This window comes from Mustela putorius, unplaced genomic scaffold (genome assembly GCF_011764305.1).
Source record: "Mustela putorius furo isolate JIRA1106 unplaced genomic scaffold, ASM1176430v1.1 tig00000421_pilon_pilon_pilon, whole genome shotgun sequence".
Taxonomy (NCBI): domain Eukaryota; kingdom Metazoa; phylum Chordata; class Mammalia; order Carnivora; family Mustelidae; genus Mustela; species Mustela putorius.
This window is the reverse complement of record NW_025421375.1, coordinates 3,797,289-3,823,196: the sequence shown is the minus strand read 5'-3', so window position 1 is coordinate 3,823,196 and position 25,908 is coordinate 3,797,289. Positions and strand designations below refer to the sequence as shown.

The window sequence follows — 25,908 nt, the reverse complement described above, 5'->3', positions numbered from 1 at the left end:
TCGAACTCAAATTATGATTTCAAAAGTCAGTCTTTAATTCTGTTATAGCACATCATTATTCATCCTTCAATTATGATTTGATACCCATTTCACTGTATTTATAGCTATGAATGATAACATGTATATAATAATGTTTTTCTATTTCAAAATGGGTAACAGTCCATACTTAACCTAACGAATTTTTTCATACAATTTCACAATATAAATCTCATTTGCCAAATTGCATACATTTTTTTACAACATTCTATATAGCTGTTCAATTTTCATAATATTTGGACAAAGAATAAAGAAAACATACCTCCATTACTATACTCTGAAATTTTGATGTTTAGGAAAGTAGTTTGCTTTCTCCCTTCCCTATTACATACTTCAGAAAGCACATATTTCTAACAGATATGCCATAAGACACAAAAGTAACAAGAGGTGGAGAGAGAAAAAATAAATGATACTTTCTAAGAAGTCAAAACACGGTATGAAATATCTATTTAATTTTATCCTCACACTCGAGTTCCAGACTGAAGTGATTCAGAAGACCCGTGTTCCTATTCCTCTGCTTGGCCTTTACTCACAAGCCTCCAATCTGTTTTCTAATTTTCTGTACTCCCACCATAACACAAAAAAAGCTATTCCTGGTGGACAGATCAACTCTGAGATTACATTAGTCATTTTTGGAAAAACTGTTCAAACTCTCAAAACATGAAACTTGCATGTCATATCACACACACAGCTATAAATCCCTTCACACCTAATGTTCCAAATGAAAATACACACACACACACACACACACACACAAAATGTGGCACTAGCTATGTTTTTTACCACCAGGACACTAAGGAAAGAAGGAGTAGTAGGGTTTTGTAGATAGAAAAATTCAGGTATGCTTACTACATAAAAAGATACACATAGTGCCTGAATCTTAAATCTGGGGAAAGTAAGTGATAATTAGTATTTCACATCATACCCTTGAGCTGGCTAAAATCTTACTTACTCCAATCTAGTATGGCATCCATTGCTTCAAAATGAACATTCTGACCACAGACAGTGTCATCAAGAAGAGATCATGGTCTACAGTGTTTCCTGTGACCTCCTTTCTTACCACCCTGTGTTCATGTTCTACTTTGTTTCCACTTCCCTACCTTCCTCTGTCCCACGCCCTTCTCTGCCCTTCCTTCCACCTCCACTGATTCCTTCCGGCTTTCCCTTCTCTCTTTGTCTTCCTACACTCGTGCAGGACTATACACTATTTTTCAACCTCTGCACTAGAAAAGCAGCAGCCCAGGAACCAAATCCAGCCAACCTCACCCCACCGCCTGTTATTGTAAATAAAGTTTTATTGGAACACATGACACCCATTCATTTACCTATTGTCTTTGGCTGTCTTCCTGCTACCATGACAGAGTTGAATAGTTGAGACAGAGACCATACGATCCCACAAATCCTAAAATATTTACTGTCTGACCCTTTGCGCAGAAAATGTTTGGCCGTCTTCTGCCTTAAAGGTTACAGAAGGAAAAGACAGTATTTTTCACCAGCTGTCAAGTTTTTTAAATAACCACATCTCACCAGAGAATATCTCAACAATTTCTAGCAGGTGAACCTTCTATCAGTACCACAGGGTTGCATTCCACAGACACCTTCTGGCTTATTTTTCTCAAGTGTTTCATAAAAATAAGTGTACTATCTCCTGATAAACTTTCAGGTTTTATGTAGTCTGATATGCAACATGACTGGGTCTAAGTTTCCTGGCACATCCTCTCATACCTAATCAACATAAAATTTGGTTAAAACAAGTCGAATAGGCATACTGGAGAGCCTTTTGTAAAAACAGCGAAGAGCATCAGCCAGAATTAACTTTGGTAAGGACACTGTTAGCAAGAAAAAACCATGGTGCATACAGAGTGGTTATATATCGTGGTAGTATGTGATCAAATAAGAATGTCATTCCAAAACTCCCAAAATTCTACAAGGCAGGAAAAAAGAAAGAATATGAGTTAAAAAAAATAATAGATAAATATATATATATATATATATATATCTATATATATATATATATATATATAAAATTAGCAGCTCCAGGATTCTTTTATGTGCCTACTGAGAGAGAAGGAGGGGAGGGCTTTAAGCTTGCCAACACAATGGAAATGACATTCAAGGATCGAAGGAATTACATCTGAGTGGACATCTTCATCTGTCTGGTTACCTTTTCCTTAACTATCTGATAATGAAATAGACAGAGAGTAGTACTTCCATTAATAGTACCATTGGTACTTTCAAAAAGTACTTTTTGCTTTTCAAAGTACTCTTCATACTAACCTCCCTTGATTCCGCCATCCACCTTGTGAAACAGTGAAACAGAAACATCCTTAAAAACAAGGATGCTGAGTCCAGTGCTCTTAGCACTAATTCCTAGTGCCTCTTAATATTTATAATGAACAGTTAACAGTTGAGCAAATTGCTTAGGATTTTGGTAATTTTTCCATTCCCTACCTAAACAACAACACTATATTTTTTTAACTTGCCTTGGTCCCTTGTCTGGCAATCTTACCACAAATGTGTTGGTAAGTTGCATAAAAGTAGTTTTGTGAGAAGTAATGGGGACTATTATTCAAACATCCTTCCTTTCCTCAGGAGTTTTTCCTGGACCTGTGGGCATTCTCCTTCACTTGTGTGTTTTCTTTCTCCCATGGCCACACACACACATACACACACACACACACACACACACAACACACACACAGTTACACTGACAGACAAGTTACCTGTGCAGCAATCATCCTTATACACTGTCATCATCTCACACGGAAGATTTCCAGGCTATGATGTCCCAAGATACATGCAGCAGTTCCAGCTGTGCCCCACACCCACGGGAAGGAGACCCTGGCACTCAGCAGAAGCGGACACTCCATGGACGTTGCAGCAAACACAAGCACTCATCATTGGAAAAGAAGGAAGTAAGAAAAACTAGCCTTCTCTTGCTGGCAGGTTCTTTAACTTAACCTGCAACTCTGGAGCTGAGCCAGAAAGCTCCAAGGACTGCCGGCTGCTGTCACCCAGGAAAAAGAGGGCAAATCCACCACCGCCATCACCCCCATGCATTAATAGTTACATCCCCAGTTATGGACCTAGAAAAAAAATGGATCTCATGAATCAAATTAGCAAGCTTGGCTACATCCCAATAAGGATCTGAAAAACTGAGCCCTCCAATCAAATTATCAGGCTGTAGGAGAGGGGTGATTTGATCACGGACATCTTCTAAAGGCACTGGGCAGCATGATAAATCTCCGGTGTAGGTTATACACCATAGAATGTACCCCACAAACAGATTACTGTGACCTTGAGCTATTTAAACAAACACCAACCCATACTTGAGTGTAGAAAAATACGTTTATGCATTGTTAAACAGTCCTCCTAGGAAATATTTTTTTTTCCTAGGGTAAATTATTGCAAAGGATAAAGGCCAGGGCACAACTGAAATTAGCCATTTAGATGTGTTTAGGCTAAAACCTGTTAAGCACACGTACATGACATTCTGTAGCATCTTATCTTTTCATTTGTCAAGGTTTTTAAATCCCTCTGAGCTGGAGTACCATTTTTAGCTTGGCTAGGTCAGAATGACACTGAACAATATGAATGATGACACACAAGAGACAGCTATACGGACAGAGTTGTCATCAGCAAGCCAGCTGGGCTAACACCTGTAATGTCCTGCACAGCTGATCTTCAGAACCAGGATCCAGAAACTAAGAATGTGGAGGAGTTCCAAGACCACAAGTAACATTTAAAGAGTCATTAATGAGTCACTAAAACTTGGGTTTTGGGAGGCATTTAAATCATATTTTGACTTTTAAAAAGACTGCCAGCTTCTATAAATTAAAAGCTGTTCTGTGATGTATCCATTCTTTATATCAATTCACTGAAAACTAAAAATCAAAAGATAACTATGTATAATCAAATATTTGGGTTAGCCATCTTTAAGATAAGATTATAAAATCACATTTAAAGATTTGGCAAGATAGTGTCTTCAACTATCGATTCTGTTGGACTCTAATCCATTCCACAGTCCACTCTAACAAAAGAAGTTCTCATCTTTCTACTTCTTAAGAGTCGAACCAGCTAAAAACAGGTTGCAACAGGACTATCACACCCTGTAAATTCTTGCTAGCGCACCCCTCTTTCCTAGAGAGACGTTCTTCTAATCAAATTTAGGCTATTCCTCTAGCTCTTGATTAGGCAAAAATAAATATACATGCTATTTTTAGCAATCAAATAAAGCAATATCAGCAATACCTCCACTGAAATACAGAGATGGCTTCAGCTTTGTTTAGGGACTAGGTGATGGTAGAATTTGACTCATTCGACAAACATTCTTAAGTGCCTACTGGGTACCAGGCACTGTGATAGATGCTGAGGATATAAAAATTAAGGAGACAGAATTCCATCCTCAAGGACTCCAAACTCTGGTGGCATAATTAATCTCTCAAAATGCATTTGCTAGCTTCCCATTTATCTGTAATGTCTTGTTTCTCCTGTCAGTTGCTATACTGCCTTCTTTCTTTGCCAGAGTATTACGTTAATCAATCTCAAACCTTTATCTTTAGCCTGACTTTTTTCCCTTAGGTCCAGACTCACATATCTTGCTGATCATCCCACCTTTCTTCAAACTTGGGGTATTCCAAAACAAAATCATCACTGTCTCCCTTCTTCTCCCTACAAAAAAATAAAAGCCTGCTCCTCTTCTTGTATTTCCAACATCCATCAGCCAATCACACTCCTCATCCTGGGAGGAATCCTCCCCTGGCTTTTTCAGCCTCATTCACTATTTTACTAAATAAGTTTCACATCCTTTCTCTCTAACACCACCTATCATCACTGCCCTGGTCTGACCTTCTCCTGTTTCCATCAAGTCTACAAAACCATGGGTCATAAAACCACCTTCATTACTCACGATATCCAGTCTGTAAATATGCCCTCCAGAGCCCAGATTCAGTAAGGAAATCTGACCATATCAGTGCCAAGCTTAAACCCTAGTTTCCTCCCACTGCCACCATGATAAAATTCAAGGGTCTTAGAATGGCGAAAAAAAAAAAAAAAAAAAACAACTTTAAATGACTTGGCTTCCAAGTACCTCATTCAGCCTCCTCTCTTGTACTCTCCTTGCACTTCCTGCTGAACTGAAGATGTCTGGATATTCACACTTCCATGCGGTTCCTCACACACACTATCCTCTCTACTGGAACACCTTTCCCACCTTTCTTCACACTTCAAAGCCCCATCCAGGCATTAATTCTAAGAAACCTTCAGATAACCTGTGGGATTTCTGAGTATGCCTCCTAGATGAGTAAGTCCATCTGCATGGGTGTGGAACTATATCTAATGGATGCTTATTTACCATGGTATACTGGAATTATCTGTGCCTCTGCCTTGAGAGAAAGGAAAGATAGATATCAATGTAGATGTAGATATAGATATACATACATACATACACACACACACACACACACATACACACAGACTATGGTCTCTCTTTCTCTCTTCATTCATAAATATATATATATGTATATATATATATATACATATATATATATAGTGGGGTTTTTTGTGGTTGGTTGGTTGATTCTCCAAAGACTGGTACAGCTCCTGGCATATAACATATACTTTTAAAAACTTTTGTAGAACTCAACTGCTCTTATTAAAAACTGGATAAGAGATTTTAAGTAACTTTATGGTAGAAAAATGAATCTCAAAGGATATCAGCAAAAACTCCTGTGACTTCCTAGCTATTGTCCAGTATCAGTCAGCCTGATAAATTTACAGGGTTTATAGACGCAAGGTCCTCTGAAGTCTTTTGAAGCTTCCGGGTTCTGACTTCCTATTTTATCTTTTAGACATTTTACTGAAAAGGCAGTTAAGATTTCTCCCTAAATGTTCAGAGGTACATTTAAAGTTCATAGTATACTACAATCATACACAGGAAAACACTATCATTAATACTTCCAAACATATACGACTCAAGGAGTCTCTAACTGCCTCAGAATGACTACCAAAAAAAGTTCACTCTTCTCTACATTCCAATTTTACCCAAATTTACTTATGTTTACCTCCAGCTATAATAAATCAAGACATCTCTCTGTTAAACATTTGGTTAGCACCCAAGAAAAACACTTAATTTTCTCATATCTAATGCTAAATAATTAGGATATTATCCTATACATCCAGTCATTACCTTACCCTGAAGGCTAATTCGATATTCTAATATAATTCTATAGAATATAGAATTATATTCTAATATAATTATTGTAGTTTTCCTCCTTTTCTCACAATAGAAATACTAAAGCATGTTTGGAGAGTCTCTTAATTTAAAGAAAAAAATCAATCCTAAGAGTCTATATTATCAGTAATATTAGAAACCTACTAGTATATTTATTAGGCAAATAAAAGTATATGACTTTAGAGAATGATGGTTAGCAAAAATGGTGAAATAAGGAACTCCAAAAGTCAGTCCCTCCACACACACAAAAAAGGAATACCCTGGGGCACCTGGGTGGCTCAGTCAGTTTAGCGTCTGCTCTTGCCTCAGGTCATGATCTCGAATTCCTGGGATTGAGCCCAGAGTCCAGCTCCCTGCTCAGTGGGAGGCCTGCTTCTCCCTCTCTCTCAGCGTGCTTCCCCCCTCCCCCAGCTTGTGCTCTCTCCCTTGCTCTTTTCTCTCTCTCAAGTAAATAAATAAAATCTTTTTAAAAAAAAAAGCAGTGACTACCCTGACAAAATTTGTCAGAATCAACTTTTTCAGAACTCTAGAAACTAACTGAAAGTTTACAGCAACCAAGCAAAAACTTAATCAAGGAAAAAGCACCTGAATCTCAGCATTTAAGGAAATCTCTGTTGAAACAACAGCAGATGATGAAGTTAACAGAACAGAGATTTCAGTGGCCATACTTGATAAAGAATACAGACTTTAAATGGAAATGAAAAGTATAGTATAGTAAATATGATCAATAATATTGTAATAATGTGACAGTGACCACTTATCATGGTGAGCACTGAGTCATGTACAGAATTGTCAAATCACTATGTAATATATCTGAAACTCCATATAATACCGTATGTCAACAAACTGAAAAAATTAGTTCAGAAAAGTCACTGAACAAATAATAACCACTAGAATAAGCAGCAACAAGCAACACCAGGGATGGAGGAGAAATCTGATTTCCAGAGTTCGCACATTGCACTATACAAAATATTCACTTTTTAACAAAAAGCTATGAAGTATGCAAAAAGATAAAAGTATAGCACGTACATAAGAAAAACAGAAACTAATAGGAACTCAGGAAGCCTGAACATTGGATTTACCACACAATGACGCTAAATCAATTATTTTAAATATGCTTAGTGTTAAAGGAAACTGTGTACAAATAACCAAAGGAAACCATGAGAGTAGTATCCTCCAAAACAGAAAATATAAATAAAGAAATAGACAGCATAAAAAGGAACCAAATAGAAATACTAAGGTTGACATATTCAAAGCACTTAAAGGGGAAAACACTGTCAACCAAAAATTTTATATCCAACAGAAATATTCTTCAAAAATGAAAGAAAGGGGTGCCTGGCTGGCTCAGTCGGATAAGCATCCAACTCTTGATTTCAGCTCAGGGTCATGATCCCAGCATTGTGCGATCAAGTCCCACATCAGGCTGTGCACTCAGCATGCAGTCTGCTTGTGCTTCTGCCTCTGCTCCTCCCCTCACTCACTCTGTCTCTTCTCTATCTCTAAAATAAATAAGTAAAATCTTTAAAAAAAAAAAAAAAAGTGGGGGGAGGAGAAATTAAGCCGTTGCAAGATAAACAAAAGCTGAGGGTATTCACTACTTCTAGTCTTGCCCTAAGAGAAATGTCCTAGGGGAGTGCTTCAGCCTGAAAATGAAAGGACAACAGACAGTAACTTAAATTCACATGAAGAAATAAAGATCACCAGCAAAGGAAACTGAACAAGTATAAATAAAATCAGTAATAATGTAGTTTTGATTTGTAACTCTTTTTTTTCCTATATAATTTCAAATAAAACTCTGACACAAATGAACAGAGAAATAGTTCAACAATAATAGTTGAAGATTTCAAAATCACACTTCATTAATGGGTAGAACTACACACAAAAGATACCCAAGGAACTAGAAGAGCTGAACAACAGTGTAAATCAACATACTAGACATCTATAGAATATTCTATACAATGACTGCAGAATACACATTCTTTTCAAATGTACCAGTAACATTCACCAAGACAGACCATATTCTGGACCATACTGCAAACTTTAAACTTAAAAGAACTGAAATCAAACAAGGTAGCTATTCAAATCCTACAGAATTTTATTAGAATGCCAAAGCAAAAAATATTTGGAAAATCTCCAAATATTTTGGAAATAAAACAACACATGCTTAAACAGTGAATAGATCAAAGATGAAATCACAGGGATATTAGAAAATACTTTGAGATGGATGAAAACAAAAACATAATATACCAAAACACAGTCTTCTATGAAAGTAGTGCTCACACAGAAAATTTTTAGCTGCAAATGCCCATTTTAAAAAAGAAGAAAGATCTCAAATCAATAATCTAAACTTCTACCTGAGGGACATAGATAAAGAAGAACAAACTATGCCCAAAGCAAACAAAAGAAAGAAAGTAATAAAGATTGAAGCAGAGATAATAGAGAATAAGAAAATAACAGAGCATATTAAGAAAACCAAATTTGGTTCCTGGGAATGATCAACAACATTGACAAACCTTAGACTTTCCAAGAAAAATAAGATTAATTAACTACCACAATAAGAAATAAGTGTGAAGACTCTACTACTGACCTTACAGAAATAAAAACAATACTAAGGAATTGAACAATGTATGTCAACAAATTAGGTGACCTAGATGAACTAAACAAATTCCTAGAAACATATAAACCACAAAAATGGACTTAAAAGGCAGCAGAAAATCTGAATAAATCTATTACAAGGAAAAAGAATTAATAAATAAGCAGAAAATGGGGCACCACAGTGGCTCAGTGGGTTAAGCCTCTGCCTTTGGCTCAGGTCATGATCTCAGGGTCCTGGGATCAAGCCCGGCATCAGGTTCTCTGCTCAGTGGGGAGCCTGATTCCTCTCTCTGCCTGCTTCTCTGGCTACTTGTGATCTCTCTCTGTTTAAATAAATAAATAAAATCGTAAAAAAAAAAAAAAAAAAAGGGCAGAAAACTTCCAACAAAGAAAATCCCAGGACCAGATAGCTTCACTGGTAAATTTTATCAAATATTTACAGAATTAACACAAATCCTTCTCAAACGCCTCCTCCCCCCCAAAAAAGGAAGTGGAAGGGACCCTTCCTAACTTATTCTATGAGGTCAATATTACCTGATACCAAAGCCAGACAAAGACATCACAAAAAAACTGTAGACCAATATACCATATGAACATAGACAACAAATCCTCAAAAAAAAAAATACTAGCAAATTGAATCTAGCAACATATTCAAGTAATTATACATGATAACCAAGTGTGGTATGTATAACAGGAATGCAAGGATAGCTGAACATATATAAATTAATTTATGTAGTACACAACATTAGTAGTATGAAAACTGGAAAAAAAGATCATTTCATATGATATAGAAAGAGCATTTGACAAAACCCAATAACCTTTCATGATAAGAAAAATTCAAAAAACTACAAACAGAAAGAACTTAGTCTGATAAAGGACATGCTCCTAACATCATATTTAATGGTGCAAGACCAAAAGCTTTCCCCCTAAGATTAGGAAGAATGTAAGGATATCTGTTCTCATCTCATTGCCAGGACTAGAAGTACTAGCCAGGCAATTAGACAAAAAAATAAAAAAGAAAACCAAAACCAAAAAAACAAACAATCAAACAAACAAAGGCATCCAAATCAGAAAGAAAGAACTAAAACTATCTTTATTTGCAGATAATATGATCTTATATATAGGAAATCCTAAAGAATCCTCAAAATAAATTATTGGAGCTAAAAAACTCAGCAAAGTTGCAGGACACAAAAGCAACATATAAAAATCAGTCATATTTCTAAATGCTAGAAATTAAGAACCAAGAAATGACATTAAGAAAATAATTTCAGGGGTGCCTGGGTGGCTCAGTGGGTTAAGCCTCTGCCTTTGGCTCAGGTCATGATCTCAAGGTCCTGGGATCGAGTCCCGCATCAGGCTCTCTGCTCTGCAGGGAGCCTGCTTCCCCCCTCTCTCTGCCTGCTTCTCTACCTACTTGTGATCTCTCTCTCTGTCAAATAGATAAACTTAAAAAAATTTTTAAAAAAGAAAATAATTTCATGTACAACAGCATCACAAAGAATAAAATACTCTGGAATAAATTTAAGCAAAAAGGTGCAAAACTTGTACACTGAAAACTACAAAAGTTGTTGAAAAAAATCAGAGAAAATCTAAATAAATGGAAAGATGTTCTATGTCATGGATTACAACACTTAATATTAAGATGGAAATACTATCAAAATTCTAATTGCCTCCTTCTTCATACCCTAAAATCATATGTAATTGATCCTAAAATTTATATGTAATTATAAGGAACCCTGAAAAAAGTCCCAAAAAAAAAACTTGGGAAACTTGGGAAAAAAAAAAAAAACCAACGTTAGAAGACTTAAAATTCTTAATTTCAAAATTTACTACGAAGCTACAGTGATCAAAGAGTGTGGTACTGATATGAGGATAGACAACATATAGATCAATGAAACAGGACTGAGAGTCCATAAACAAAACTAAACATCCATAGTCAACAGATTTTCAACACAAGTACCGAATGGGGGAAAGAAAAGTCTTTTTAATAAATGGTGCTGGGATGGAACGCCTGGGTGGGATCAGTGGTTGAGCATCTGACTTGGGCTCAGGTCATGATCTCAGTGTCCTGGGAGCAACCCCTGCCATCAGGCTCCTTGCTTATCAGGGAGTCTGCTTCTCCCTCTGCTCCTTCCCAACTCCCATGCCCTACTTGTGCCTGGGCTTGCTCGCTCTCTCTCTCTCTCTCAAAAATAAATAAATAAAATCTTTGGAAAAATAAATTAATTAATCGTGCTGAGATAACTGGATAGCCCTGTAAAAGAATGAAATTCAGTCTGAATTATACCATACACAAAAAAAATTAACTCAATATGGACCAAAATCTAAATGTAAGAGTTAATACTATAAAACTCATTGGAGAAAACATAGGGGATTTTTTTCATGACCGGGGATTTGGCGATGTTTTTCTTAGATCTAAAACCAAAATCATGATTAACAAAAGAAAAAAAATGGACTTCATCAAAGTTAAAAAACTTTTGTCCATCAAAGAATGTTGCTGAGAAAGTAAAAAGACAATGCACAGAATGGAGTAAGAGGGTATGGGAGGGACTGCTTAATGGCTTCTGGGTTTCTCTGAGGTGAAGAAAATATTCTGAACACATAGTTGTGATGGTGGCATAACACTGTAAATGCACTGAAAGCTACTGAATTGTACCCTTTAAAATGGTTAAAATGGTGATTTTCTTTTAAAGTTCAATAGTTTCTGGTTTTTTTTTTTCAAAACAGTTGAGAATTCAACTAAATAAAGAAGTGTGTATATAAAAAATGCACCTCGTGGAAAATTGTGATCTTGTTTTCTCTTGCTATTTTTCTTGACCCCAAATAACCTGAAATTAGTCTAACAAAGTTTCTTAATAAAAGGTTAACTTCTGACCTACATTTAAAAAGCCATAATATATTCATACATATATTTACATATAATTAAAATAAAATATCTGTTTCTTTGAAATGAGGTATGTCTTTAGATGAAAATAACTGGCCTTGGGGTGCCTGGGTGGCTCAGTTGGTGAAGCCACCGCCTTCGGCTCAAGTCATGATCCCGGAGTCCAGGACTGAGCCCCGCATCAAGGTCCCAGCTCCACAGGAAGTCTGCTTCTCCTTTCTGATCTTCTCCCCCCGTCATGCTCTCTCTCACTCTCTCTCTCAAATGGATAAATAAAATCTTTAAGAAAAAAAGATGACTGGTCTTCTTTATTACATACTAGTATTGGTCCCAAATGGGATTTAAAAAGTAATATCCCGTCAAACTGCTTTGTATAATATAATTTCAGGATTTGAAAAGTTGAAGGTAATGTATCAAGTTTAAAGACTAACAAATATATCTTGAAATCTGGAACTGTGACACCTCCAGCTTTATTTTTTCTTTCTCAAGATTCCTTCCACTATTCAGGGTCTTTAGTGGTTCCATACAAATTTCAGTTTTATTTGTTCTAGTTTTGTGGAAAATGTTGTTGGTATTTTGATAGGGATTGCATTGGATCTTTAGATTGCTTTAGGTAATATGGACATTTTAACAGTATCAATTCTTCCAATCCATGAGAATGAAATACCTTTCTAATTGTTTGCATCACCTTCAGCTTCTTTCATAAGTGTTTTATTAGTTTTTAGAGTACAGGTCTTTTACCTCCTTGCTTAAGTTTACTCCTAGGTATTTTATTCTTTTTGGTGCAAGTGTAAATAGTGTTCTTTTTTTTAATTTCTCTTTTTGCTACTTCATTATTAGTGTATAGAAATGCAACTGATTTCTGGGTATTAATTTTGTATCCTACAACTTTAGCGAATTCATTTATTCTAGTAGGTTTTTTGTTAGAGTTTTGAGGATTTTCTATGTATAGTATCATGTCATTTGCAAATAGTGATAGTTTAACCTCTTTTAACTTCAACCAATATGGATGCCTCTGTTTTTCATGCCTGATCACTGTGGCTAGGACTTCTAGTACTACATTGAATAAAAGTGGCAAGAGCTGAAGAGATACAGGCTTCCAGTTATGGAATGAAAAAAAGTCACAGGAATAAAAGGCACAGCATAGGGAATATAGTCAATAATGCTGTAATAGCATTGTATGGTGACAGATGATAGCTACACCAGTGGTGAGTATGGCAGTATATATATATAGGCTTGTCAAATCACTATGTCGTACACCTGAAACTAATGTAACATCGTGTGTCAGCTATACTCAAATTCTAAATAACTGACAAATATCAATAAAATGTAATTGCTTTTCAAAAAAAAAACCCAAATATTTAAGATCTCCAAATGTTTAAGTTCTTTAAAATGCAAGAAAGGAAATAACGTCTGGGGGCATTTGGGTGGAGCAGTGCAGTCAGTTAAGCGTCCAACTCTGGGTTACAGCTCAGGTCATGATTTCAGGGTCATGAGATCGAGCCCTGCGCTGGGCTCCACACTCAGGGTGGAGTCTGCTTAACACTCTCTCCCTCTTCCTCTGCCCCTCCCCACCACACTCTCTCCCTTGCTCTCTCTAAAATAAATAAATAAATCATTAAAAAGAAAAAAAGAAATAATGTCTTCACAAAAACAATTTCTTTCTATTAGATCATTATGTCACAAGTTAATATTAAAATTTAATTCAGCAGGTAGAGTCAACTTTATTCTAGAATAACTGCTGCAAACCTTGAAAACATGTGTGCTGAAGATACGTAAATAGCTACACTATTTGGTTATGTGCAATAAACTGGACTGAAGAGTCTGAATGTAACCACAACCATTTTTACCATGAAAGAGTCTAGATCCTCTTTTGTACTATGCCCAATTTCTCCAAATTGGTGAAATGCCTCTGGACAGTCTGAGTTGGCCAGAAAAACACCTGCGTGAGGACCAGTAGGCAGCACCTCCCTGAGAGCTCAGAGTGACTCTCTGGGCCATTTCATAGCACCCATTCATTCTCACCCAAACTTCATAAAAAAGAGAATTAGCCCAACAATCAATTTAGCCTTTCCTAAATTTTCACTTCAAGATTGAGAAGTAACTGATAATTCTGAAACCACTATATAAATAGAAATTTCCAGAAACATTAATCAAAATAATTAACTACTAAATTTGAAGGGGAAAAAAGCCATAAAGCAAAAGTAAATCTACAGTGGCTCTAGGCCAATTCTAAAGACATCTTTCTTTCCGTATGACACAAAAATCGAAAGATAAACTGCAACTGAAGAACTATATGATTATAATTGTCCTATTGCAGTCAGTCTTGATTATATTTAAAATACACATTTTGCCATTCTCATAATGAAAGGATAAGGCAGGGGCGCCTGGGTGGCTCAGTGGGTTTTAAAGTCTCTGCCTTCAGGTCCATGATCCCAGGGTCCTGAGATCAAGTCCCGAATCGGTTCTCTGTTTGGGTGGGGAGCCTGCTTCCCCGCCCCCACACCTGCTCTCTGCCTACTTGTGATCTCTGTCTGTCAAATAAATAAACAAAATCTTTCAAAAAAAAAAAGATAAGGCACATCTGTATTCCACACTGATGATGGTTTTTCTCTGATATCAAAGTCCCTTCCTCAAGGTAGCTGCCACTCAAGATTTTTTTTTTTCCTGTAGCTGGGAATATGAACAAACAATTGGATTTCAAGGCAACATTAACTGTATATAAAGATATGCCATATACACAACATAACTGATTTCTCCTATCAAAGGTCTCACCAAGTACAAAAAAAATGTAACCAAAGATATCTCTTTTCCTACAAATCAAATTTCAGGTTTCTAGCATATATGGAGAATTTGATGTGACCATGCTTTGTTTTTTGGGTATTTTTAAGAGATTTACAAAGCTATATTCTATAATAAATTTGATGCCCCAAATCATTATAAATATGGTTCATTCATGAATTCCATACATCTTAAAAGCGCTAATTATATTTCCAACAAATTGTCTATTAGACAATAATAGACACACATAAATTATATTTCTCTACTTTTAAATAATGAATGTATCTTTGAATTTAGAATGCTAAAAAAATACATAGCCAGTTAATACATTAAGTTTTTAGTAAGATGACATCCTTAAATGCCTCTCATCACTACAAATTAAATGTTAATTTATCATTGAGAAGTAATCAAATTCAAAATAGAGTATTACTAAATATATTCTAATAAGAAGGTAAATTACAGCTTGAAAAGTACTGCCAGATACAATGTATTATGGCTCCTCTATATATACATATATAGGACAGTAGGTTTGAGAGTAGTAAGAGGTTAGAGAGTGTGGTCAAACATTTTATCATTATGAGACAAGTAAGAATCATAATGACCTCTGGTTCAGTCAGCAAAGACCACAAATAACTCAAGTGCATTTGGGAGAAACCACTATTTTTCTAGTTTTATCAAGTATATAAAGTGAATTCTGAAGAAAGTTTTACAGTTAAGCACTGTATAAACATAAACTTTCAGTCATTCGGGAGGATCTTTTTGTTACTTTAAATTTTTAAAAAAAGTTACAAAATGAATTATAGTATCTTGAGGTTAATAAAATTAATGTTTAGGAAAACAACATCCTAACAGAAGTTGAATGATGTTGAAGGAAAAGTATAGTCCCTTATGAAGCATATTTTCTATTGTTCTCATATGATTAGCAACACATTCTTTGTCTCTAGAAAAAAAAAATTAAAATTAGGCATTAGTAAAACTCAAGCCTTACAACCAATGTTACACATTTTAGGATAAGTAGTTATTACTGAAAAATAAGGTTTGGTTTATTATTGTACTCCTGCTTCAAAAATGCAAAACCTAACCACATTCTCTGGTATAATTCTGCATTTAACTCTTATCTTTAGTTATCTTTAGTTTGCCTGCCATAAATTTAGAGGAATAAAAATCTTATGGATCTTTTCAAAAATTAAAAAAAAAAAAAAGACTGAAAAAAAATAAGTAATGGAAAATTTTAAAAGAGTGAAAAAGAAAAAGAAGCTATGATTACATTGTTGGGTTAAAATGTACTAGAAAGGCTGAACTTTCATTCTTTTGGTTTCCTAATGAAAGAGATTTTTAAAATCATAGAGGTGGAGATATATTTTGAATGGCCACACTATGCTAAATAATATTTTCCTTTCTACATAGGCTCTTTGTGTTTATAATTACACAAAAAACCGTTTTATGACCTTGACTAGAAGCAAAGTAACTAGTTTCTTCTATCAGACTTGAGATTGAATTTGACTTTAATAAAGATATAAAAAGTTTGGATGTACAGCAAAGGGAAAATAGTTAACACCAGAACAAGTTTGTATGATAACATCTGGTAGCTAGATTCATCGTGGTGATCACTTCTTTATGTATACAGACGTTGAATCACTACATTGTATATGTGAAGCTAATAGAATACTGTATGCCAACTACACTTAATAAAAGTAAAGCTAAATTAAAAGTTTGGATGAAAATACTGAAGACAAAAATTTAATAGTAAATTAGAAATTGAAACTGTAATTAATGTATTAACTCTCCAAATTTCAAATTAATTTTCTTTCACGTTATAAGAACATGTACCCATGGTCACTAGATGTGACAGATTCCTGAATTAGCAACAATGTTTTGGAGACAGAATATTAAGAGACTTTGTAAATCTTGTTCCCATTCATCTAAGAATTTTCAGAGCTGCAAGATGCACTAGCAATAACCTGGGCTAAGCTTTCCACTTGCCATAAGGAGAAAGACTGAACAAATGGCAACACAAAGCTGATTGAGTCAAATTCATATTTTTTTAAAAATTGACAATCACAAAAACTTAATATGGCGGTGCAACATTACAGAGTTTCACAACTTTCAGGAAACTACTAACCTGACAATATTTGGCCTTGTGTAAAGTCATTTTTTTCACTAGTATGAGCAATTTCCGAAGCCCAATGGCAAAGTTGTGGATATCGTAGATGGCAGATCCCCTGTTCTATAATTTTGTTTACAGACTACACGGCCCTCAAAAAAAATTTTAAGTAATATATATATATATATGTATATAAATATATACATATATTTATATTTGCAATTACAGGAACTCAGAATTCCAAAATTCAGAAAACAAGGAGTTTATTAAAATTAGATGTTTCTTTAATCCATAAATAGATTTTCTTTAAGCCATGCTGTTGTGAAAGGACTGTCTTAAAGTAGTCCATGAAATTTGATGTGAGGAACAAATAAAAATACCCAAGAGAGAACTGTTCAATTTGAACTTCACAGTGTATGTCAACTTGATTACCTGGTAAAAGGAAAAACACCCTCATCACATTTGCATAGCTGCCCATTCTGAAAACTGTATATTTTTTCTATTGAACGTGTTAGAATATACAGCTATAAAATTAAATGAATTTTCCATGATCAATATGTTTTTATTGCACTTAAAAAGATGTTATGATACATATGTTGATTATATCCTAGCATTTTTTAATGGAAATATTACTTGGCAATATTAGTATACCATATGCAGAGCAAATCTGGGGGGGCCATGGGGCAGAAGGGAATGAGGAATGTGTAAAAGAAGGAACGATGAAAAACTTCTCAGTAAAGAGTATTCCATTTCCTATTAATGAAATCACGGGTCTCCAACGTGTAACACTACAACAGAGCCCAAAACACACAATGAGCGGTGATCGAGAAACTTAATACTTTTCCGAGGTTTCTCAATAAAATATACATTGAGCATGTTGAGTTAAGAGCTTTCTTTTTTGAGGATCTATCAGAGAATTTCAAAGAAAGACAGCTGTACTTTTGTTTTCTAACACTGTATTATCCAGGGCTGAAACCCGAGCATGAAAGTGAGAATTGATCTTTGTCTGTTTTAAGTGATCTCCCCAAGGTCCGAGTGCTCACTTGGCTGCCATGCGGAGGGCGCTCTCCGCATCGCGGATGTTCTCCTCCAGCCGACGCTTGTCCCTGCTCCAGCTGGGTGAGATGCCTATTGAGCTGACGCAGAGATTGATCTTGTCTTCTCAGCTCCATCTTTGCCTCGGAGAGACTCTGCAAGCAGACAGAAAACAGAGTTGCTTGTCAGCCCTGATAATTAACTTCAATTTATGCCATAGGCTATTAAACAAAGAAAGATACAAACTGACTGAGAAGCAGACTTGGGGTCATTACACATCAGGGCTTAACAAATTTTCTGCAAAAATTTCACGCACCTACTAATTAGAAATGATAGTTCTGATAAGATTTTGAAAAAATGTTTAGCTACAAAAATACAAGTCTGCTTTATTTTTTTTAAATACTGGAAAGCACATACATTTTATTCTTACACCCCAAAAATCTGATTATAAAAACCTCAAGTTCCCTTTTCTTTAATGTGGAAGAAGTAAAGATTTTCAGGGGAGAAAAGCACACGAAATTTAGAGTCTATTCAAAACAAGAACTGGCCTGTGGACCAAAGTGTGTATGTGAGTGAGGGGGAGGTGGATAAGGACCCCAAGAGACTGGGGAACCCAAACTGGAAAGTACCCACTACTTTATTCATAAAGAGTCCCCAAACAGGTCACTGTAGACATCTCAGTGAACTAACTGGACTCCACAGTAAAACTCACTTGCCATTAAATAACTCCATGTCGAAGGTAGCAACACAAATGTGATTAACACCTTTCATCTAACAAAGTTACAAATAATATTTGCATTCAGAGTTATTTATGTTCCATAAATATTTTTCTATTCCCAGAAGTAGAAAAATCTGTTGATTGATATTTTTGCTATTTGCTTTAATCTGAAAATATTCCCTTAGCACAAATTTTCAAAATGTGAGTCCACAACTCTGGTTTTGGAACTTTCAGGCTAAAAGTTCTTAGAATCAGACCTCAAATTTTAAAGAGGTATTTTCTAGACTTCATGTAAAATAACATAGGGATCACACTGATCCCTTAGGACTAAAAATTTTGCTCATTCTTTTTCTTAGGAAATTTCTAGAATATGAGCTTATCAACTTTTCAACTACATTTGTTATACAGTGAGCTAAACTATTGGTTACACACAGCATAACATCTTCTGCTTCCTTCTCAGAGGTTAGCCACACATTAATGTCCACTGCCTTGCTTCAAATATCCAGTTTAAGAATAACCAAATGCTGTAATTTGTCATGTTTCAAAAAAAATTCTTCTACAGTATTCTCTTAATGCATTCACAATAGGTAGAACAGAAAACTCAAGCAGCCTTCGTGAAGCTAAAACAGTTAACTCACTCTGATTGCTAGCACACTGAAAGCAACCAGAAGTCAAACCAAGTATTTTTAAAAATGTTAGAAGTTTTTAAATTCATGATTTCACTTTTCAAACTGTCAAGCTGCTTCCAGACAAATATAAGTTTAAAAAATTTAAAATAAGCAAACTGTGATTACTTATAAGATATATTCTACTGTAATCTTCAATGTTTCACAGATCATCAAGAACATCCCACTATAGAAGCATCACTGATTCAAACCAACTTTTAAAAAAGACAACAGGAGCCCCTGAGTGGCTCAGTGGGTTAAGCCTCTGCCTTCAGCTCAGGTAGTATTCTCAGGGTCCTGGGATCAAGCCCCACATTGGGCTCTCTGCTCAGCAGGGAGCCTGCTTCCCCCAGTCTCTCTGCCTGCCTCTCTGCCCACTTGTGATTTCTCTGTCAAATAAATGATTAAAATCTTTTTTTTTTTAAAAAAGACAACAAAGAATAGATTGGTTAAAGGCCATGCTAAAACCTAGGTATTTTGTGCCAGTGTTAAGATATTTAAAGGCACTGAAGAATCATGAGATTTCTCTCGATTTAAAAAAGTAAAATCCGTTCAAGTCCTTTTCAAGCCGGTATTTCTAACATCTTTCAGCTGATTTAAAAAAAAAATGCTATTTTTCAGATAGGAAGCTAAAACTAATGATCCACTACCACGACTTATGCATAAAGTTCGAATTCTTTTTTCCAACAGAAATAACAGATTTATGCCAATCCATTCCAATTCTCTTGCCCAGTAACTCTCATGACTCGCAGTGGACATTTGTGAGGGCTACTTGGGGTGCTGCTTCTAGCCTTGTCCTAAACTGATGCTCACTGGTCCCGTCTGAAAGAAACCCATGATCCCGGCATCATCACAAATCACAGTCACTTGACTTTTCAGCAATCTTATGCCACCCTTCCGAAGACCATATAGCTCTCAGAATCCAAATCTCTGCTCTATATCAAAATCTTGTTTTCCCCCCGGCTTTCATTCTTATCTCTCAGGGGCAATGAGTGGGCAGGGAGTCACCAAAGTCTCCCTAAAGCTTGTTTGCCCTATTTTGGAAGAGTGAATGTAGCCCGTGCCAAGACTGAAACTTCAGAAAAGAACAAGAAGTGGTGTGTCAACCAGGTGGCATAGGTCACACTTCCTGTGAAAATGAAGACATATAGCAATCATGGTGACTTAAATTAGAGACACAAAATGCCCTTTTAAAGAGTTGAGGGACATGACAACGGAATCCACATCAGTGGGTCCTAAGGTCCATAATAAAGATGTGTGCAGAGTGCTGAGACAGAAAAAAGTGGTTTCAATATTATGTTCTTTCCCTAGTATTCAACCTTTTTGGTTTTGATGACCAAAAGTAGAAGTCTTTTGGAAATCTCAACACTGAGCTTTGAAGAAAGACAGACATATTTATATGCGTGTGTATAATGTATACACACAGGTACTCTCACCATATATAAAATATAGCACATATTACATGTTTATATAAAACTTGAAGTTCAGCTTTTCTTTGCTCCTGTTCAAGTTTATCTAATTAAAAAACCACGATAAACTTTATGGACTCTAATATTTCCAACCGAATGACTGAAACCAAGAGGGTGTGCCTCTAGGCAGCAAGGCAACAATGATAAGCAGCGGGTTAGCCACTAATTTCTCAAGCAGGGTAGATTGTGAGAGTGTGATGTTCTGATATCCAAGAAACTGTTTCAGGAGAGAGAATGGATAAATCAAGTTTAATAAACTCTGCTCCTAATTGTTCCCCCAAATGCTCAACTCTAATTACTTGGAGAACTCCTCCTGACTGTCACCTGATATTAAGTTGTTGGAGGCTGAGCCTGGAACAGCGAGATAATCAATAAACATTTAGTGGGGAGAAGAATGAAGATCCTGTTAAGCAGTGGGAACCTGCAGCACCCAAAGCCCTCCTGCTCATGAGAAAACCTATGGGACAGCCATAGTGATTGCAAAGCAATAATCCAAAGCACTGTTTTTAGGCCTTGAGGCCTTTAGGCAACAGTACATTTGAGGAAAAAAGGTTAACACGGTCACCCTAATTACAGCCCACTTTCACATACTTCATATATAAGCGAAGACAAGCCAATTAGGTAGAAAGGAAGATAAGGGAAGTTTTATTTGTATACTAATTAAACCCCTGATGAAATTAAAGGAAAAACATACAGCTCTGTAATTGTGTCTGAGAAAGGTCACTTCAGGTTCAGTTATCAGAACAGCACAGCCTTGAGATATTTCACTTAATCCACAATACAGCCCTCATTTTGTACTCAGGTCTTAATATTTACAAAAAAAAAAAAAATTCAAAGCCTGATACTGCATTTATCTTTAAACTGTGTTGTGAACAATTTTAGCGGTTAGAAAGCAAATGCTAAATATGATAACAAGGGTTTTTAAAAAGACAGAATAATATTCTGCCTAGGTGAGAATCGATGCCACCATTCTGCCCAAGATTTAGAGTTTTTGCCTTAAAACCACCAAAATGTCTTAAAGCAAATTTTTTACCAAAAAATCCCAAATTGACTATATATCCAAAGCTACTCTGCAACATACGTATTGTATTTCTTTGGATTAACGGTGTTGCTGTTCACCTGCATTTTACACCTCTCACAGTCCAGGGGGGCTGGGGGGCTGGGTGGGGCCGAGGCTTTCACTAAAACCACTTATAAGAGGATATTTTTACATCCGCTGTTTTCCTAAGGTGGTCACATAAAGCTATTTATTGCTAATGAAAGCTGTCACGAAAAGTGTGGGTACCAAGGAAGTAGTTAAATATAGGGAAAGCTTAGAATATATGGTAGATTTGAATATTAAAAGACTCACATGTTTTCTAAAATGTCTTTTTTCTTATTTGCAGTTTCTGAAATTCCCATAACAGACGTGCACTACTGTTCAAATAAGAACACAGTTATTTTTTAATTCTTTAATTCACAAGTGATGGCATATTTCTAAAGCTTTAAATGTTTATTGAAGCTAACACTTTTTTTTGATTGTGAATATAAATTAAAATTTCTATTAGTTTGCACCTATGGAAATATTTTGTGGCAGTGGAATTTTTTTAATAACTGTTTTATGGAGCTAGAACTCACCTACTCCATATTCACCTTTTTGAAGTGTACACTTCAGTGAGTTTTAGTATATTCACAGAATTGTGCAACCATCACTAGTAAGGGGTCCTGTTTTAGGAGAAGAAGTTCTTTAAAAAAACACACAACAACAAAAAAAAAAACTGTCAAAACAACATGGCCACCTAAATATGGCATCTTCCATTTCAGAAAACTCAAATTCTAAACTACACATGATATACAAAGTTTATCATTTTGTCCAGTAATCGTTTCAAAAATGTAAAATTTGTAACACGATTTCTCTGAATCAAAATATTTTGCCTCATAGATGTGGTCTAGCACAAAAGCTAAAGTTTTCTGAGAGAGAGAATGTGCACAAACTCTCCAATTAATATTTCTGGATGTTAAGGGGATCATCCCACAGGTTCTTTTCTCAGGACTTTACACCATTAGGGCCAGTGAGGAAGACCGAGCCCCAGGAGATACTGCTTCTATAGATTTTCTTTTGTCTAATGGGAAATATCTATGGATCCACATTCCTACAGACTAAAAGCTAATGGCTTATTCAATTTGGTATAAAAGTTAGTCATACAAAAATGAAAGCCAAAAACAACACCACCAGCGTTCTAAAGAACGAAGCTACATTCCTAGGCCAGAGGTAAAAAAAACATCTCTGACATATTTTTTTAAACTTTATTGCTGTCTGTCATTTTTTAATAAACATTCCTAGGTTGTGGTAAATTTGGAGCAACATCTCAGGGCACTAACACTAAGGCCGGGAAGGAATCGGCACTGTCTTCAACCCTACTCTCATAATGGGACAACTAGAAAAGTATATAAATCAAGAACTGAGTGGCTGCTGGGTCGACCACGTTAGGCTAGCTGCCACAGAAAGCATAAAGTTAAAGCTTACAACTGGGTATACTAGTTAGGGCTGAAACAAAAGAATACCATATTTTACAATCAAGCGTGAAAATCTGTGAGATAGGCAATCAGACAATTTACAATAAATATACGATAGTAAAAGATGCTGATACATGGTGAAACTAATATATGGATAAATTTTGGTTCCTAGTATTCTATAGTTTAGATGGATAGTCTATATTAAAAGTTATGCAATTTTAAGTTATCTTCCTTAGGGATGCTATCTTCTATTATTTTCTAATGAAATCCTACACAGAAGGTGAGTGACATATTTATAAGCTGCAGCAAAGATGAAATACCTTACCCATTTTGGGGGTTGAATAAAATGACAGTCTAGTTACAACTCATATGTCTAGTAAGATGACAGATGTGAAAATGTCCTATAAACCAAAGAAGGCTACATAAATTTAATATGCATGATTAATGCAATACTTACACTTCTCATGTAATGCCATTATAGCCTTCTTCAAATCCCCACCTCTACCTGGCAACTTGAGTCTCTGTTTTATTTCCACATCATCATATAAGTATATGTATATGCACACAGACATGTAAATATATATAATTTTTTAAAATAATGATTTATATCACATTTGGAAAAGATAAAAGGAAATTAACAAACCAAATATAAAATAAGTTACTTTCATAAATGGGCCATATACCATAGGGATAATTATCAAAAAAAATGGAACATATGAGTGATGAAAATTCACCTTTAAAGTTTCAAAGTATGCTGTAAGATTTTGTTGTATAATGCTTTATGCCTATTGGTACCATATTCTCACATATATTCCTTTGTAAATGTCCTCTTACATCCCATCAAGATAAAAGCAAAAAAGTTAACCCTTCCCAGTAAACTAACTGAATGTGATCAATAGTAAAATATAAAGGAAAGAAAAGGAACCTCATAAAACCATTCAAAGTGTATTTAATTAATTGCTGTTTGTCTAAATCTCACATACATACTACAAAACTGGTAGGTTAAAAGTGTTAGGTAACGATAAGGTGAAGTGGGAGAGAAATAGTTGAAACACATTTCAGAGGACCAAAAAAGAGGATAATAAAGAGAATCACGAGAGCCCTCTCAACTGGAAAATACACTCAGAAAAGTAGAGAATGGACAAGTAGCTAGATTTACTGGGACACATGGTATGGAAAGCAGTGATGTGGCAGCAGGAATATTTTCTCAGAGCATAAAACACTTTCACTGTACTACAAGCCTTATGAAACAGAAACCAGCCGCAGGAGACAACCGCCACGACACTGCTCTAATAGGATCAGCTCTTGGGTGCCTGCGTGGCTCAGTTGGTTAAGCACCCACCTTCAGCTCAGGTCATGATCCAGTTGCTGGGTTCAAGTTCCACATCAGCCTCCAGCTCAGTGGGGAGTCTGCTGCTTCTCCCTCTGCCCTTTACTCTGCTCTTGCTCTTTCTCTCTCTCAAATAAATAACATCTTAAAAAAAAAAAAAAAAATCATGGCCTCTAAGTTCCCTCAGTGAATCCCTAAGAAGTAGCAAGGGAGAGAAATACACATAAGTTCTTCTGTTGGACCTTATCAGCTATAGACTACCCCAGCAGGTCCTAAAAAACTTGACACAGATGATAACCTTAGCTATGTGAAGGTCCAGAAAGTTGCTGAATTCCCTGGCAATATTTTAAGTGAGTCAAGCTATGAATTAGGTTTGTTGTAGAAAAAAATATCATTTAGAATGAAATGCTATTTTCAAATCACTTGAGAATTACTTAAAGCTACTGTCTAAGAAGAATTAGAAAAAAAAATGAATAATTTATAAAGGACTTCATATAGTTGGATTGATGACATTTAAATAAAAATAAATTGTTGTTAGAGGAATTTTTTAATTTTAAGAATTCTTTCTGTGATATAATTGAATAATAGCTTAGGTAATACTATATCATAATTAAAATACCTGCACAGTAATAGTTTCATTGTGCTACAGAATTTAAATAACTATTTATTTTGAATATACTACATATTAAATAATATTAGTAAAAGTAAATCAAATATCAGCTGAGTAAAAAATCAATTATCTAAGAGAATCTGAAGGTCAAATGTAAATTAGAAAAATAAACTTGGGTTCCTTTAGGCATAAGTATAAATACAACAAAAAGTCCAAGTTTTTTCTTGGAAGTTTATTTCATGGATGAATTTTTGTGTATTAAGTATTATACTACTGAAGGTATGTGCTATGGTGAGTGCTCTGAAGTAGGTAAACCTGACGATTCACAGACCTGTACCCCTGGGGTTAATAATACATTTTATGTTAATAAAGGCGATAATAACAACAACAAAAAAAGTGGGGTGCCTGGGTGGCTCAGTGGGTTAAAGCCTCTATCTTGGGCTCAGGTCATGATCTCAGGGTCCTGGGATCGAGCCCCACATCGGGCTCTCTGCTCAGCAGGGAGCCTGCTTCTCCCTCTCTCTCTGCCTGCCTCTCTGCCTTCTTGTGATCTCTGTCTGTCAAATAAATAAATAAAATCTTTAAAAAAAAGAAAAAACCAAAAATATTATACTACTGATCACTGTCTTAATGTTGGAAGTATAATCACGGGGATGGGGGAGGGGGGTAGAGTTCTAAACACCACACCTTCGCTAACATGCACCATCTGGAGCATTCCACCTTTGTATGAAGACTCTAGGCCTGTTCTCAAAACAATGTCTGTCATACTCTGAGTCTTCCATAAATGTTTGCAATTATAACTTATTTTCCCCAAATTCTGTGGGGGAAAATAGCTGGAGTAGCAACTGAACCCACATGACTTTATCATACAAACATCTCATTGTTATATTAACTCATTTCATTCTTCAAAAATCCAAGGCGATGGTTCACATTATCATTCCTATTTTACACAT

At 35.6% G+C, this 25,908-nt stretch overlaps 1 protein-coding gene across 1 annotated transcript in view; it reads right to left on the bottom strand.

Moving 5' to 3' along the window:
* CCDC171 (coiled-coil domain containing 171) overlaps nt 1-25,908 on the bottom strand; it is a 299,006-nt gene that overhangs the window by 77,128 nt on the left and 195,970 nt on the right. Inside the window, 3 exon segments of the mRNA XM_013063104.2 lie at nt 15,414-15,468; nt 17,676-17,737; nt 17,739-17,822. Of these exon segments, the coding sequence (XP_012918558.2) occupies nt 15,414-15,468; nt 17,676-17,737; nt 17,739-17,822 (201 nt within the window).